General features: G+C 29.1%; 1 protein-coding gene across 2 annotated transcripts in view; it reads left to right on the top strand.

The window, feature by feature from the left end:
* The window catches only part of LOC148312432 (alkylglycerol monooxygenase-like), a 53,472-nt gene extending 35,602 nt beyond the window's left edge, over positions 1–17,870 (top strand). Inside the window, exons 8-10 of one of the 2 annotated variants that reach the window (XM_088277288.1) lie at positions 2,502–2,636; positions 7,747–7,860; positions 16,739–17,870. In XM_088277288.1, coding sequence (XP_088133414.1) covers positions 2,502–2,636; positions 7,747–7,860; positions 16,739–17,017 — 528 coding nt within the window. In that variant the 3' untranslated portion in view covers positions 17,018–17,870. The remainder of the gene's footprint in view (positions 1–2,501; positions 2,637–7,746; positions 7,861–16,738) is intronic. The other variant, XM_088277287.1, reaches the window with a different exon arrangement.
* The last annotated feature ends 1,715 nt before the right edge of the window (positions 17,871–19,585 follow it).

The following is a 19,585-nucleotide window of genomic DNA, read 5'->3' as shown; positions in this document are numbered from 1 at the left end:
TACGAGAGTATAGTGAAGGTTTTATGAGCTTTATGAGCTACGTGCTTATATTTATTTAGTTTTTTGTTTAAGTACGAGTAAAAGACATATATTATCAGATGAAATGTCATCCTGAAAAATACGGTAGATTTTTCATCGCTATTTAACTGCATTACAATCGTCATTGAACTGTTAGTTGAGTGTGATGATTTAACAATTGTATTAAATGTCCGATATCTTCAACCTTAAAGAGTGATATAAAACCCTTACTATTTAATTTTTGACATCTCATCAAAGATGAAGAAGAATATGGAAGTCTGGGCATTTACGGGGCTGACGACCATCATAGGCTGGTTTAAGTGATCACTTTACACACGTGTAACATTCACCAATTCTACCCATTATTGACAACCACACTACTCAAATTCTTGGAAGTTCTATATATATGAACCAATTTAGAAACCTTGTTTTTGAATCACTAGAACTTCACTAGAGACATCTATTGGTGAGATGTTAAGAAGCTTTTTATTAATCAGAAACTCTTATATTAGTATGTGAGGTCCGAACCCTGGATTATAATCACACACATGAGAAACGCCAGAAAATAAAATTTTCATTTTTATTATTTAAGCTTATAATTTGACCAGATAATTTATTTACAACATTTTGAGTGTGTCCAAATACTTGTTCACAAAATCTGGATAATCTCCAATTACAGGAGTTATTTTCATATTATTTTTGACATCTCATCAAAGGTGAAGAAGAATATGGAAGTCTGGGCATTTACGGGGCTGACGACCGTCATAGGCTGGTTTAAGTATTGTAATTGGAGATAATCCAGATTTTGTGAACAAGTATTTGGACACACTCAAAATGTTGTAAAACCCTTAAAATTTACATTGAAGGCCTTGTCGCTGGTGGTTTGTTTTTTATGCTTCCATTAATTTGGTAGCGAATAGGGTAGACACATAAAATAGCGGGTTTATGAGGGAAGCAAAATTAACAAGGGTTGGTTTCCACTCCAAGAGGGATGTGTTTCCACAGAAGGAACGTAAAAATATAATTGGTCCCCTGTTCTAACTTAATAGGGTTCTATGTCTAAAAAACCTCCAGAAATGGTAAAAACCGGTTTTAAAGAATTAGGTTAATTTCCTTAATAGTCATACTAGTTACTCACTGCCTAAAAAAGTAAGCTCAACATAATATATTTTTAGAATTTTTTCACTCACAATATTTTAAATGTGTTTACATTTTTGTTTACTAATGCTGTATTTGGTCTACTTAGTTTGATGATGCATAATCATATGATGTTTATATATTACATATTTTATGAAGGATTTCTCTAGTAAAATGCTTAATAATTTTATCATAGATGTTATAGCTGAAGTTTCACTTAAAAAATGCAGTTGATTTATTCAAATAATGCTCATGTAAATTGAAAGCTCTACTAACCGTATTCCTGGATCTGATACAAAAGCATCTAGACATACTGACAGACTCCTCTTGTGAATCAATTTTATTTTAAGAACTTAATTACAATTTTTTTTAAGAAAATGTTATTATTTTATCACAATTTTACTATGAATTTACATTTCATAGCTTTGAATATCCCTGTTATAGTCAACATAAATACATTTAAGTTTGTAAAACCACCACCAAGTTTTCAGAAGTACCCAGTGTAGGCAGTGAAAGGGATTAGTAGTTAGCTAATTTAGTTAATTAGTTACATCCGATTCCAGCCTGACGTTAGCCGGTACACAAACGCCTCTACAACCCTAACCAGCACAGCGGACAGACACGAAATAGTACCAAGGCATTCGCAGAAGATAAAAAAAAGCATATGTTGTATTTATCCAGATTTTCATTGATCTTTTTCAAAAACCATACATTCAATTTGACAACATTCACATACAAATCACGTTCCTTGCACACATTACACTTTTCAAAACAGCGCCTATAGATTTTCTTTCTATGCTATATAATATATCAGCAAGAAGAACATCATCTTCAGCATACAAAGGAATACAGATATATTGCCATCCTTGACAGTCGAATTTAACACTGATTTCAGAAAATACATATCATAGTTAATTGACATGACTTTATTCTGACTTAGACTGTAAGTGATGTATGCGATTATAATCCTGGATTCGGACCTCACAAACTAATATAAGATTTTCTGCTCAATAAAAGGCTTCTTTTCATCTCATCAATAGATGTCTCTAGTGAAGTTCTAGTGATATAGATTTTCCAAGAATTTGAGTAATGTGATTGTCAATAATGGGTAGAATTGGTGAATTTTACACGTGTGTAAGGTGATAACTTAAACCAGCCGATAAGGGTCGTCAGCCCCGTAAATGCCCAGACTTCCATATTCTTTTTCATGTTTGATGAGATGTCAAAAAATAAAATAACTCCTATAATTGGAGATAATCCAGATTTTCGAACAAGTATTTGGACACACTCAAAATGTTGTGGATAATAATCGTTGCAGATAGATTTAACGGTTACGTTTTTTTCAGACGTTTTATACCATTCACTTGGCTGGGAGTATATCATCGTATAAGACCATGGGATACAAGATGGCTGCAGCATTAGCTGGCCCCAGCTGGACACCTGGCACTCCTAGACTTGGAAACGAAAAGGATAAAATTGATGTAAGTGCAATACAGATTTTATTTTCAAATATATCCAAAATATGTGTACCTACCTCTGTACGACTGCGTTGTCAAAATCAGGGTACATAAACTTCTTATTGAAGATCCACCGTAATACGAGGACTTTCGATTGGGTTGTCAAATTGATGTAAGTATTTTAAGTTGGATGTTTTTCTTTAAAGTACTCTCACACCCTAAAATTAGGTTATACATGTACAAATATGTAATTCCAAATGATGATAACTCGATTTCAACCATTTTTTTCCCCATATTAATGTTATGTTCTTAAAAATTTTTAGAGCTTCAGATCAAATCTCTTTGATTGAAAATCTAAAACATAATGCTTCTCACCACAATTCATAAAATTGAATTGAAAATCAAGTTGACACTGCGTTGATCCAGTGTGGTGCCCTATGCACCATTCAGTGAAGATACGTACGGAGAAAGGAGTATTGAAATATGAATGTTTATATGTTTACAAATATATATATATATATATATATATATATATATATATATATATATATATATATATATATATATATATATATATATATATATATATATATATATATATATATATTTATATATATTTCTTCTAAAAGTGTTATTTTAATAGTTATAATAACGTGAAAGCAAGGTGATCAGGTCTGCGCTTCATATATCATTTCTGGGTTGTATTTTAAAAGTCAGTTACTCGCACATTTATTCTATCCCTTTGAGAATCTAACCCGGTGCCTCAATATAGTATGCAAATGCATCAAATACTACCTTTTTTTACAGTGAATTTATATGATTAAAATATTTTTGTAAGAGTCACAAAATAAAAAGGTTCTTATTTCATCTCAAAAAGTACGACTGAAGAACGTAGGAGAATTGTTAAATGTACATAAATGAAGTGCACACTTGTGTGTATAATTCAAAAGTTCTTTGTTGTATTCTAACGTTCAAAATATAAAACTTCTCCAGAACTAGGCAACCAGTTACGAAAAAATGCGACCATTTTAAGTGTTCGTCTATCCAGCAAAGCTGTTATGCAATAAAAGCACGTCCCGGAAACTGCAATTCCGGAAAAAAAGTGCTCCGAGCGACTCGCGTAAGTTCAATACTAAAATTCTTGTTGGAAATGTAAAAGTTCTAGTTCCACATGTAAACAAACTTACGAAATTTTGTACTTTAATACCCTTATATTGCTTTTTTAAATCTCCCACTTGCAGTGTACTCACCTTCACACATGTATTTTCTACATTAATTTTTAATGTCTTTTGAGAATATAAAATATTTTTCTTACCTTTTTTTTTTAAAGCAATTACCCGTAAAGCGTCTATTTTAGATATATATGTATGCAGGTAGGATAGTAAGGATAGGGAAAGTAAATATGAAAAATACATCACAATCACCCAGACCAATTGAAAATAAACATTTCTTGGATTCATTTTGCAATGGGCGGGAATCGAACCCGCGACGCCAGTTTCGCAGTCGAGCGTCTTCCCAACTACGCCACAGCGTCTGCCTTTTACCTTTAATGTTGCAAAGGATATTTGAATTAAATTCATTTTATACATATTTAAATATATAAGTTTTAATTCAGTTGAACAATTTATGTTGAAAATTAATTACTTACGGCCTTTGCGAGGCTTCATAAGTCAATAAAACATGTCAATAATAATTATGACAGGGTAAACTTTTTGTTGATATAAATTTCTGTAACTAATTATGTCTTCAGATTCACAAATTGCTTATCCTCTGTACTCAGTCATTCCTTAAATCATACAAAAGAAACATCAAAGAAATTATCTTCAGAGGCGGAAAGTCATTATTTGTTCCCATTGGAAAGTTTTTGGATAATCATTATTTGCGTTGTTACAAAACTCTTTTGAATTTAAAATTGCAAAACTTGTAATGAAACCTTAAAATTAATTAGTTTCTGAAAAAAGGCAAGATTGATGATTTCATTGTAATTTTTTTCCTAATTTTAGTATCAGAAAAATATTTCGTACTATATAATGTTTTAAAAAAAGGCTTTTTTGTCCATATTTTTTTAAAACGAGTAGCCTTTTGTGATTAAAAATCCTTTGATATTAATAAATGAAAATATTTAATAATCAGTATCTCTGTAATACCTACATGTTTTATTATTTATTTTATTAAAAACTGGTTTGCTAATGATAAATATATCAGGTATCTCATTTGAGATAGAGTATCTATAATTTTTTAGCTAAAATTCTTTTTATTCCAGGGCTTTTAATATTTTGGAGAAAACTATATACTTACTTATCGTTTGCTTGAAATTCCATATCCATCAAAATTAAAATTAATACATCTTTCTGAAATAGAAGAGATCTGATTGTCAATCATGGGTAAAATCGTGAAGTTCACATAAACCAGTCAATTAATCGTGAGCCCTCTAAATGTCCAGACTTTCATATTCTCACCTCGACTACACTTACGTAATAAAAATATTTGAATTTTCACACTGAACCTAACAATCTTTACGTTTAAAGTAATTCCTTATTGGTAAATAAAAATATATTTTATTACGCTGATAACTTTTTCCAAAAACGAAATGTTTTAAGCAAAAATAAATTGATTTACACAAAATATTTTCATCTTAGAGCGCTTAAGTAAAATCACTTTTTCAGTCCATCAACCCTCAATTTCAAACCCGAGCAACCATTCTGTGGAATGCGTACGAAATATTGGATCAAGTTCAAAAATCCTCGGGCAAGGAAACGCGATTACGATCTCAAATTATTACCAGAAGCTCGCGATAGCTTATAGATTTGGGAATGCGAAGAATAAAATACCACAAAATCGAATCGTCAAGAAAATCTCCCCGATTTTGTGTAAGTTAATGGAAAAAATATACGTTTTATATCATCCCGCGATTGCGGAGACTAAAGTCGTTAGACGCCTTTTCTTTGACATGAATATAAAAAAAACGTATCTTCAATAACATATATTACATACGTCACGTATACAGCGAGATATCTTTAAGATCATTCGCGTAGAGAAATGTTTGTAAAATATATTTCTTAATATTTTATCGTGATTGTCGTATCATATTCAAAGAAAATTTGAAATTCAGATTTATGTATCTGTGACTACGCCCGTTAAGATACTTTTGTTTTCAATTTATAACTAGCTGTAGTCCGCCTCTGTGGTGTAATGGTTAGCGCGTTTAGATACCGTACTGGAGGTCTCGGGTCCGATTCTCAGGGGGGTTTAAATAAATATTAGTGATTTCACAATTCTAATATTTATTTCATATTAACCTGAACTGGTCCCTAAAGGGCAGGAATGATCACCTTGTCTTTATGTAAGTACGACCAAGATAAGTCGTCAATTCGATGCAGTGTTTTATGTAACATTGTATGCGGACAAGGGTTAAAAGAAAAAAAGTAGTCAGCCACATGTGTTGCTGTGGCTCAGTCTGGAATAGAAAAGAAAAAAAGAGAAAAAAACTGACCATTAACTAGCTATTACGCCACTTCCCCGCAGAGGCAGGCAGCGATAATAGAACGCAACACCACTCTTTCTTTGCAAACATTTTTCGCCTCTTGCACGTTCATACGTCTTCTCATATATACCCGCCGATTGTTTCGACTCCTGACCCGATCGATTTCAAATATTTGACACAGTTTTTCTCGCTCTTCTTCTGACCCTTTTTCCAACTTTATTTGCCGCAAAAGTTTGTATTACCGTTCTTTCCTCACTCATTTGTTCCACATATCCAAACCACACCTTTCTTAATTTGACTGATAATGTGTATCTCAGCTTTGCTTTCTTTCCATAATTCACCATTTAAACATCAATCATAAACTCTTTCTAAAAAGGAAAGCAGAATTTGATTTCACAATGCTTGTTGATATACCATATTTAGAAATTATCCACGCTTTGAATTGTATCGATAATGCCTTGCATTTGATCCTTGATATCATTATATCGTCATAAGAACATCTGCATACATCGTTTTACCATACATTCATCTAAAAAAAATCAAGAAATCGCATTTCGACTGCATTCAGTCTACTTTTATCCTCCCTTTGCCTTTTCCATGCTTAGTTTCTGTAAGTTAAACGATAGCCTTACAAATAAAATAAAATGTGTTAAAATAATGATCGGAATTTCCTTCTTTCCAATCGGTTAGCGGATTCTCGCTTCCGCTGACCTGGAAACTACGTGAAAATAATTCCAGGACTTGCGCGAAACTAGTGGAGCTTACATAGCAGAAACACATCCATGATAACGACTATCGTTTGTCCCTATTGTTTGCAGGATTTACGCTTTATGATTTAACGCTATTCCAAAGGCATCGATAATATTCTGTTGGCTGAAAGATAAATGGGACATATTTGTATTATATATTGAATAATATCAATGTCTGGTATTATTTTTCGACATCTCAATATAGATAAAGGAGAATATGGAAGTCTGGGCATTTACGGGGCTGACGACCGTCGTAGGCTGGTTTAAGTGCTCACTTTACACACGTGTAACATTCACCAATGCTACCCATGATTGACAACCACACCGGTCAAATTGTTGAAACTTCTAGATATATTGATCTAAATCGAAACACAGTGTTTGACAGACTTCATTACAAAATGTAGCTGACTTAGTATCGCACCTATCGAATCTATATATTTATATATATATATATATATATATATATATATATATATATATATATATATATATATATATATATATATATATATATATATATATATATTTATATATATATATATATATATATATATATATATATATATATATATATATATATATACATATATATATATATATATATATATATATATATATATATATATAATATATATGTATATTTATATATATATATATATATATATATATATATATATATATATATATATAATATATATATATATATATTTTTTTATTTTTTTTATTATTTTTTTTATTTTATTATTTTAATTTTAATTGTTATATTTAGTCCAAATTCATAAGAATATCAATGTACATCTATTATACAATACCTTATGGGACTTTATCCGGTATTTGTGTACGATTTAAGCGTAATTATTTGTTTATCAATACTAATTGTGATACTCGTATTTTATTCCAGATCCGTTTTAGGGAGAAATATGACGTCACTCTTCCTCTATGGTGTAACCTGTATCTACTGATTCACTTCTGTGTTGTGGTTTATGGCTTCCAGGAATTGGCAGTGAGGCATATGGTGAGTTCCTTTTTACACACACACATACCTTATTTATTCATGATTTACCGTTTATTTGTATTTTTTTCGTTAAAATTTCTTTTCATCATATTATAGATTACTATCATACCATTCTATTGGCATTATAAGTTTGGTCATAAAGGATAGAGAATATAAATGTAACAAAGTGTAAAAATGTTCACTTAAACCAGCCTATGGCAGGTTATAAGCCCTGTAAATAGATTACTTTATTCTTCCTCATCTTTATTAAGATATCGAATTAAAATAACTCCTTAAAGTGAATCCATATTGGTGAACGAAGATTTGGATATTTTGTACTTGAAATAATAATTAGAACCGAATAGTTGAGAAGATTATTTTACAACGATAGTAAAATATATACTATTAAATAATATTGTAGACTATTTTATCAATAAAGTGGCGATATAATTGATTCATAACTAAATTAAATTAAACAACTTTTTTTAACCACTTTTTTATTACTAGTATACTTTGACCAACCGGTTTCGACAAGAATCGTGTCATCATCAGGGTTTATTAAATTGTAAAACATTAAAATCCTCATTTTAATGATATTCCCCTATCAAAAACTTTCACACACTCCCTTAATTAAATTCTAAAACATTAATGACATTAATTAACATTATTAACGCTAATGTTTTAGAATTTAATAAACGGAGTGTGTGGAAATTTTTGGCAAGGGAATGTATCAAGTATTTTAATGTTTTAGAATTTAATGAACCCTGATGATGACAAGGTTCTTGTCGAAACCGGTTGGTTAAAGTGTACTTTTAATAAAAAAAGTGGTTAAAACAAAGTTGTTTTATTTTATAAAGTTTATAAAATGTGCCACAAAGTATCTGCGAAAAACATTCAAGAAGTGATTTATAACTAGTTTTCTGTATTCCAATTAGATAATTACTTTGAATCACAAAGCCTTAAAAGTTTATGGAACACATAGAAAATAGTGCAATCTGGGTGCAGTAACAGTGGATAACGGTCACTGCACACGGTTTACCTTCGTGTATTAGTGCAGTTATCCGTTCCATGCGATTGCTATCTGCAAAAGGTGACGTTCCACCCTAGTAGCTGCTAACACACCCTTATTTCTAATAAAACAAGGGTGGCTCGATATTCATATTGGTGTTTTATATTTACAACCCCTATTTTTATCATGGGGCAAAAATTATTTTTATAACATAAAAATAATTTTATTAATTGATTCGGTAGTCACTTTGTGGTAATATTTATTAATTTTTAATTAAAATTCTACTATCCAAAAACAATCTTTATTTTCATTGTACTTTAAACTTGGTTGCATAATGAATAATTCATGATTTGAATTCATTTAAAAAATATTTTTACGATATAAATTTGATGTACAAAAAATGTAACAAATTAATATTCTTTATTCCTGGGCTATATCAAGAAGAATGTCCCGTATTCAGGGTTTGTTATTTTAATAGGGTAATGAATTCACCAGGTTTATATAAAATTCTCGACGTTTTGGTTACTTAGTTATTTAACCCTCTTGTACATTAAAAAAAAATAAGTATAAAAACTTGATAAATCATAGAAGGAAAATATATTTTTTAAGGAATTTATTTTTGTTTGTGGGAGCATAATTTAGCATCGTTACATATCCATAAAAATATCATTAAATGATAAGTTACATGTTAAGGTAAAATAACATATAATTGTTTTTACAATATGACAAAACAGTGCAATGAATGTGAATAATGTTACACTTACCGAGCAAATGATGATTATTGAAAAAAATATGCTTGAATGGCGATCTCCAAAATACTTGCACAATGGTTCTTCGTTACATCCATCGTTTGCAAACGTAACAAGTTTTCTTCCTAGAGGACTGTTTTTTGAAGAACTGTTTTGAATAATCAAGTATGTTTAACTGTTAACAAATTTGTAAGAAAAGTACATTTTTTTAAAAAATAATTAAGTGGCAGTTTTAAGTAATCTTTTTTTGAGACTTTATTTGAGAGCTGTACAAAGGAGAGGGTTAAAATGGTATTTACTCTTCATATTCGAGAAGTCGTCTAAATAAATTATTCATTTTTCCATTTCAAAACGAGAAATTTCATAATGGTTGTGTTATCATAAATATGCATGTGATCATACGTTACGAAATTCTGTGGTTGGAGTATATCATATATGATAACAGATAGGTTTTGAATTCACTCTAATGGAAATACAGTGTTTCGTGCTCGATGAAATGTGTTTTGAAATATTATGCATATTTTTACTGCTGAACTGAAATCTCGCTAATGGCCATGAGCATTAAATTAATACGGAAATATCCAAGCTACCTTTATAGCCATTTCGAAAACCAATTTTAATAACGACTAAAATGATAGATTTATATTATCCACTGACACTTCGTGATGGAATTGCATTTTTAATTTATTATTAGATTAAAACCAATATTTTTAGCTTTTCCACTTTTTTATTTGACCAGCGACCGGGTTTCGTCGTTACCGACATCATCAGACTGGTCCGTTACCGACATCGTTACCGACATCATCAGACATCCAGTCTGATGATGTCGGTAACGACGAAACCCGGTCGCTGGTCAAATAAAAAAGTGGAAAAGCTAAAAATATTGGTTTTAATCTAATAAAAACTAAAATGATATTACCTCCATAAATTAAAAATTCAATTTTCTCCACATCCTGGTACTTGCGTGTGATTTTTGCGGTCTTACTGTCAATATTTTATACGCCCAACCGAATGTTATTATATTAACATTTGATAATGGATTTGGAAGCGTATCAAATGAAAATGTATTGAATTATTGAAACCCGAAGATTTTTTGGACCAGTATCAAATGTAAGGCTTCGCTGAATATTAATTTGCTGATCACATTTCACTACAAAGTTTATTGTACAGTAAAACTTCGATATAACGGACTAATTGGAGAAGGGGATGTAGATTATATACAAATAGGTTTAGAATAAATCAAAAACTTTTTGTTAAAAATATTAACAATTTATTATGATATAAACAAACAATACAAAACACAAACAAAATTCTTTTTATTGTCTTCGGACATTCGTCAAAGGACGTTGCTGTTTGATATCGACACTCTTGCTTTCGGTTATCCTGCTGAAAAAGGAAACATGTTTGATAATTAAAATGTTACTTTGTTTTAAAATCACTTTATTTGTAATTTTAAAACAAAGTAATATTTTAATTATAAAATGGAGAATCACAAAGCTAGTGCCTCAAATATAAATTATAGAATCATGTTTTGTTTGCAATTTTTTAAGTTTTGTGTTTATCATGGGACCAAAAAATTGTTTACATGCGGTGACACTCGAATTTAAGCATGTTTTATCAGGAGGTTTTTTTTTACTTTTGAACGGATTTTTGTGCATTATATCCAAAGTTCGTTAGATCAAGGGCCGTAATATCGAAGTTTAACTGAACTAAAGGTACATAAAAGCAAACATTCAATTAATGAAAAATTATCCTTTACTCTGATAAATTTGACAAACAGAAAACTTGCTCAGTTGAAAAATACAGAAAGGTACTTGTATATTTAAAATGAGCAAAAAATCGTTCATAAAAAAATGTTTATCCATATCGGTCACTGCTTTCAAAAACGTCATAAATAAAAAAAAACTTGATTTTTCAGGAGAACGATTTTAATGCTTAAAAATATAAAACAATGTATTAAAAATAAATATCAAGCCACTTATTGAACTTTTTTCTATGCAACAGATCTTTTTAGGTAAAACCTGAATGTTTATTCTCCATTTGAAAAATATTTAGTATATTTAAAAAGTTATTAAACAATACCAAAATAAAATTAAAAAAACTAAATACATTTTCTTCAAAATGCAAAAACAACACTTTCTGCCCTGTAGCGGGTAAATATCAAGTTAAAAATATGCCTCCTTTTCTGGGATATAATACTTTTTCTGAGCATTCCGTAAACATGCACAACTGAAAATTGACGATTTTTTCCCGAAAGGAGTTTTACATCGTCGATTTCAATAATATTTTTATTACAGTTAAATTTAACCCTATTGAAATGTTCATATACAAAACTAATTTATCGAGAATACACTTAAGTCTACTGGTAATCAAAATGACCTGCTCTAGTTCAAATCACAATAAAGAGTATAAAGTAGGCGTTTATGAGAGGTAGTACAATTTCAGCACAATGGCCACCGATCATAAAGAGAGGATTGGAGTTTCCCTGGCGAAAATTTGGCGTGGAACCAAATCGCAATTCGTGTCTGAAATTTTACGAAGTTTGCAGAAATGTGTCTTGCACTTTGACACACCCGACCCTTTACAGCTTTAATGCTTCCGCATCCTATACTGGGTATTATTCTACTGTGAGTGGCATATAACATATGTATTGTCTGGCAAAATCGAGAGCTTTAGAATAAAATTCATTGTAATGGCATTTTTGGTCCTAGAGTTCAACGTTATACCGGAAATGAAGTTGTATGTTTTATATTTTATGTAAAATATGTCTGTAATACTTTTGTTAGTAAAAATATAATAAAATTAAAGCTTTGACTGTGTAACTTTTTCAACTCGCCCGCCTGTGTGACTTTTACAATATGAAAAGCTTACCGAAGTTTGTTCGTCATTTTTTCTAGTACTTTCTCTGATACGAAATAAAAAATAAAAGGTAATTTGTATTGAAAGTAGCATAATTCGCATTAATAAGATAATGGTAGGGCATATTGTTTAATTACAAACTATTTTGTTAAGTTTTTGAGAATAAATCAGATATTGAATTCATATTATATTATCTATATTTAATTAAAATTATAACTTATATTTGGCTTCATATAACAAATGTTCTATAATAACTTCGTACAACATGGTGGACCGGCCCTTAAAAACCGAAGTAATCAAAAGTTTGGCCACCCCTGATGTATGTAAAATCACAAAACGTAAAAGTAAAATCCGGTTATATAATGTAAAAACGATAGATAATGGGATCAAGTTTTTGTCTTATACAATAGATAAAAGAAATAAAAATCAGCGCTTTTGAGATGAAAATTTGCATGAGAGACGACGCGACGTTGCATAAAACGATGAAATATACTTTAAAAACAATGAAATACATCGCGTTTGAGGGGTACATATATAACGTATATAATTTTTATTTTATTTAATTCATGTAAATATAAGCTAACCTTCGAATGTTGACACAATGAAATATATATTAGCTTGGAGATTCGCACGTTTATTTGACATGAAATTAATAATAATGGAACGTATTATTTTTGGTTAAACGATTTCTACACACTCATAAAATTTTGATTATAAGAGATATAATTACATTAAAAAAAATATTACGAATTTTCCTTTATTAACCATGTGGAGTATCTTTATAAATTCTCGGAATTTCTCTGTGATGTATATGTACATAATATTACACTTGTTAATTTCAAATCAAACTATTTGTTCATATAACCAGGATTTATCAAGGATTTTTTTGCTATTCATTTTTCAGAAACATTCTAAGGTAGTACAGTAATCATTCTCTGTTTTCATTCAATTTAATTAAGTACGTGATATTCGTAGTGCGGATTATTTTTGCCAGCAAACTCTTTTGTTGACTGACATCTGACCGACAGATATTTAGCCAAATTGTTATTTGACTGTGCTGATATTTGACTGAATGTAATTTGTAATTTTTTTTTTTTTTTTTGAAATGCTTAAATAAGCACACAGTTTGGTTTTCTTCTCATTTTACTTATATTTAATAAACTTTTCCAATATATTTTAATAACCAGTAGGCATATAAAGTTTGAGGTTAACTTTTGACAGTTTTCGTTTAAGACTTATGTAAGTATGTGAATGTTCGTTCGGCTGAATGTCTGTCTGCTAATTGTCCAACGATCAAATCTCCTGTCACGTTTAGGCTGTATTCCTCGTCAAATTATTATGATGTCTTCGGTATACCTGGATGTAAATAACAACATGAATAATTCCTCGGAAATCCTGTTGCTAAACCTGAATAAGAAACAAAGACGGATAAATCTTGATTCATCTCGGCTTATCCCTTTAAAGCATTATTGAAATATTCTCAAACGTTTCTGTACACACGTAAAGTACCTCTAGCAGATATTTGATACAATGGTTTCTCATAGCGTATTGTGGTATCCAAATGGGTTTTCATAGAACCTTTTGAATCTTGGAAAACCCCTAAATTATGGTACTAGGGGTGTTACATTATGCGTATCTTCAAAGCGAAACGAATCTTTTGGAAGATTCTGTTCGTTCCACGGCAGGGAGTTTTGTTTGGTTTTCCATACAAAAAATACAGCGTCATTTTATTTCTTTTTATTCGAAATAAAGGGATGATACTAGCATTGAAACCCACGCGAGTTCTGATAACGTTCTCGTAATATCAATACTAATATATGAGGATAGTTAAAATATACGCCTGGAAAATTTCACATGTTTTATAAAAATACATTTAAGAATGCTATTTGAAAAAAATTTTATCCGCCAACAAAATTTGTTCAATTATTTTTATTCTTATTCTTTGAATGATTATATATATACATATATATATATATATATATATATATATATATATATATATATATATATATATATATATATATATATATATATATATATATATATATATATATATATATACATATATATAGATATATATATATATATATATAGATATATATATATATATAAACAAATTTATAAAGTGATCACTAGACTAGCCAAATGCTAGGGTGTAAGCCTAAATGCTTTTAAAAAACATGATACTTTTAATAGAAATGTGTTACGTTGAAAAAAATCCTTGAATAATAAGTGCTTTTGCCCCTAAAAATACTCTACTAATATATTTTATCACATAGGCATAATGTTAACTTGCTCGTTTAATATATGACATAGTAATTATCTGTCTTGCGTTTTAGATTTTTGGATTTGTGAGTGAAATTTATTTGAAAGGATACATATAACGTATGTTGAAGGAGCTCAGAGTGGTTTTATGAAATGGGAAAGGAAATAGAGGATTTGTAGAAACTTTCGATTAGGAAGATGTAAAGGAGAGTAACGGTAAAGGCTTGAGTACTTTGGGATTCCATCCCCACAACGTAAAAGCCTGCTTTCTTGTACCCTCTAAGATTTTTTTTTATTTTACACATAATATGTATATCAATATCAAATAATGAGACTTAAATTAAAACGTAAAAGTATTATTATTATTAACACTTTCCTGTATCTAAGAAAACATAAGCTAGTTTCATTAATGAAAAGTGTCACGCGCATGCAAACCTTCGTAGTAAATTAATGAAAAACTAGTGCATTTATCTGGATAAGGTGATGTTTATGACAAGTAATTTAAAATTGTAAATAAGTTTTTCTTTTTCATTTTCACCCAAATAAGCACCACTTCATTTACTTTTGGCACATGTTAGTTTTCCAATTCTGCTTCGTGCCAAGATTTTGTCTGATTTAATATTTTTTTTATTCCTCACAATTTTATCACCCAAGTCTTGCCAAATCTGACATTCAAAAAATAAACTCATAAAGAATTCTAGTAATGTTTAGCTATAGTAAAAAGAGGTTTAATTTATTTTTTATAATAAATTATTATTCCATTAATTAATTCGGCAATCACTTTGTGGTAAAATCTTTCAATTTAAATTGATTTTTTACTTAGTAATGAACTGTATTTTGAGAGAAAAAAAATCCATATTTTTGGTTGCATAGTGTAAAGGTAAGCACGTTTGGCTACCATGCTGAAGAACCCGGGTTTTGAGGAGGATCAAGATAAATTTAAGTGATTTCCACTCAAAAACTGATCACTTTACTTAAGAAAGAAAACAACCCCCATTTTTGTAGCTACATAAAAATTGAGATCTTAATATAAACCAAGAAAAATATGGAAGTTTTCATATTTATAGATTTTTTTATCTGTCATAGAGTGGTTAAGTGAATACTTTACACACGTGCAACATATATCATTCTACCCATGATCGTCAACCACACTATTTAAATTTTTTAAATTTTATATATACTAATAATCTCGTGACACAGTATATATGAACTTTATAAAATTAAATACCTTTGTTTTAACCACTTTTTTATTATAAGACACTTTAACATATCAGTTTCGACAAGAACCTTGTCATTGTCAGGGTTTATTAAATTCTAAAACATTAAAATACTCATAGTTAATTACATTCCCTTACCAAAAACTTCCACACACTTGGTAAGGGAATGTAATTAACCATGAGTATTTTAATGTTTTGGAATCTAATAACCCCTGATGATGACAAGGTACTTTTACTTTCGTCGAAACTGGTTAGTTAAAGTGTACTTATAATAAAAAAGTGGTTAAAACAAAGTGGTTTGTTTTATAAAGTTTATAAAATGTGCCACAAAGTATCTGCTAAAAACATTCAAGAAGCAATATATATGAGTTCATAACAGCCATCCATATTGAATTCGGAATGATTGTATTTAGCAGAGACCCTTTTAGTGTGATGTTTGCAAGATTCGAACCACGGATTATTTTTACATACTGGGAAACGCTTGCAAACATGATGCTTAGTTTTTTTATGCAGCTTATGGTTGACCAGACATTTATATTCACAACTGGTTGAGTATGTCCATATAATTGTATTTGTATGCTGACATTTTTGCATACCAGGTTTGTGAACAAGTACTAAGATATAATCAAAATGCAGCAAATGTATTAAATTTAATCAAATTACAAATATGTAAGCAATAAACTTAATGTACAAGCAGACTTTTCTGCAAAAGCAAAGAAAGATTCCATGGATTTTCTTTATTTTCAAAACATCACTATTTTCCTTTGAAATATAAATGTCTTTTTTCTTTCTTGTTACAGGGGATGACTCCGCTGTCGGTATTTATTTACGTAACCTACATTTTAGCTTCCCTTACAACAATAGGGATGATGTTTGACCGCAGACCGAGAGCTGTTTTTCTGGAACTCATTCGCTGCCTCGTCTTTGCCTTTGTCACTCAGAGATACATCGCCATGGGTTGGAATAAGAATATCCTAGTTCCACTACAGATTTTCTACATCATTTCTTGCATTTGGTGGTGTCTTTACGGGTTTAAAATTATGGAAATAAAGAAGAAAACAAAAGACGAATCAAAATAATTGAAGGACAGCTATTGCAAAAAAATATTAATTGAAGATTGTTTTCTCAACGGTTTAAATGATTGTGAAATTCTATCAAATTAAATACAACTGAATCAAAAATAAAAATCAATCGAAAATTTTGTTCAAATGATATTACAAATTTATTAAGAATCCTTACAAAGGTTACTATAACGGTTTTTTGCAATCATCTTGTTTGAGTAATTATTTGTTCAAATTATTTTTTTGCAAATCTAATCGTCCATCATTTTGATAACTCAACAAAGAGATGAAAAGTAATGTGTAAATCTTATCTGAATTTATGAAAAATTATTCTTGAATTATTTCACATAATGGGAGACACCAGAAAACATGATTTTTAATTTATTATGAAGCTTATGATTTTACCAGTTATTTTATTCACAACATTTTAAGTGAGACTAAATCCTTCTTCACTTTCCTTAACTTAACTTAAGGACTTTAAAAAAAAAACGGATTTCTGAAAAGGGATTTGGTGAAACCCGTAAGTTTGTTAATTGTTGAAGTTGAAGTTAAAGACTGAATTATATTTAATTGTTTTTAATACGATGTGTTTTAAGGATTTTTAGAATTATGGAAATCTCAATGTACATTAAACATTTCTTCCTTGTTGTACTTATATCTGTATAAAATGTTTATAGAGGCAATTCATAAATTTATATTATTTATTTAAAATTATAGTACTATTATTCCTAAAAGTAAAAACTAAAAATCGGTAGATTTATAAACAATAAACATAAATAACATTAAAACTGGTTGTCAAAGTTTTTTAATGATATATACATAATTATCATATATAAAATAGTTAAAAAAAAACGAAAAAAGCAGAAAAAAATATTAATTTCACTTATTTTAACAAATAAATCTGTGAACTATATTTTTTAAGGAAAATAATACATCATGAGTTAAAATAAACGTTTTTATTTTAATATTAAAGTTTTTCAGTCAGTTTTTAATCAATCCAGAAAATATTAATAAAATATATATGTATGCATTCTGAGTAATGTTCAATTTAGACTTTTTCAATATTGTTTTTAAAATTTGCACATCCTCGTTTTGATGGTTAATTCTATGGTAAATATTTATCCTTATTAACTTAATCGCACAGGTTTATCTTTCCAAAATATTTTGCATTACATGTTCCCGAACCTCGTGAATAATTTATTTATAATCAAGCTTTCGGTTCACTCGTTTGTAATTCCAATTTATGTTTGAAAACAAACGACCCGAAAAGTCGGATTATATTGGATAATTTCATGGAGTGCGACATTTATTTCGAAAAAAATCGAGCATAACAATTTATTGTAAAAGTTTTTCTTTTATCATTTCGATACATTTAAATTGGATATTATTCAATTTGAATAAATTTAAATTTATTTAATGTTTGCGTATTTAAATAAAAAAAAAATATATCAAATAATCTGTGTATAAAATATATGGGAATGAAGTATTTAATTTTTATATCGAAGTGTTGATCATTTGTCAAGTCGAAATTGCTCTGCAGACTTTAAATAATATATTAATATTTATTTATTTTTACCTTTTATATTTATTAAAAATCACCTCTTATATTTATTTAATATCACTCTGGACCGGTGCAATTAGGGCAAATCTGATCACCTTGCCCTTATGCAATTAACGATTATGATAAAACAATGTCGAAACATGTAGTACCCTATGCATTATTTAGTGCAAATGAGGTTAAGAAAATGTCTTTAATTATTGCCAACGTTATTTTGTGTTAACAATAAAATCAAAAGTATTATAATCATAATATTATTTTATTTTTAAGTATTCTTGTTTATATCCCGTATGCATAGTAATAGTTGTGTACTCGACTGAAATTTTTATACATTACTTACGTACAAAGCAGGGTAAATTACTTTGATAATAGTCAATAGGATTATATATGTTAATGTTTTGATTTTAAGTGTTTTCTTATTTATAATAAATAAAGAATAAACAAATATGTAAGCAATTTTATTTCTATGATACCTTACTTAGGATTGAATAAAATAAATGTTTTATTCCGGATTCTTTCAGATATAAGTAACCTTATATATTTGATTATTAGTAATGTCGAAAATTCAAATAGTAAATACTTGTACCTTGGCTCAGCATATGGTTGGTGTATATTAAGTATTTTTTAGTGATTCATTTATTCAAGCAATAAAATTATTACTCATCCAAAAAAAAGTTTAACTGTTTTAAAAATAAAATATTTTTTAACGAACTCCTTTGTTACTTACAATAAGGTATATTCTGAATTCATATTAAATAATTGGTCTTTCAATGAAAAATTCATACCTAAAAATATGATTGATATTAGTAATAATTTTGGATAGTATATTGGTCCCTTTTTTGTAAAATTACCTTAAGATTACCTCACCCTCAGTGTCTTTCTTTCAATAATTTAAAATCGTCACCTTTTCAGTGTTTGCTGAAAAGGTGACAATTTTACATGATTCGTTATATAACACGAAATTTTCAAATAAAAGGATAATGATTTATGAAAACTTATTTCAGCATTAGTTGATTTCTAGTTAATTT

Source organism: Brachycentrus maculatus, unplaced genomic scaffold (assembly GCF_059751285.1).
Source record: "Brachycentrus maculatus isolate JH-2025_06_01 unplaced genomic scaffold, ASM5975128v1 h1tg000040l, whole genome shotgun sequence".
In the NCBI taxonomy this organism is placed as follows: Eukaryota; Metazoa; Arthropoda; class Insecta; order Trichoptera; family Brachycentridae; genus Brachycentrus; species Brachycentrus maculatus.
Note: the sequence above shows the minus strand (reverse complement) of the source record. Positions and strands in the feature narration are given on the sequence as shown.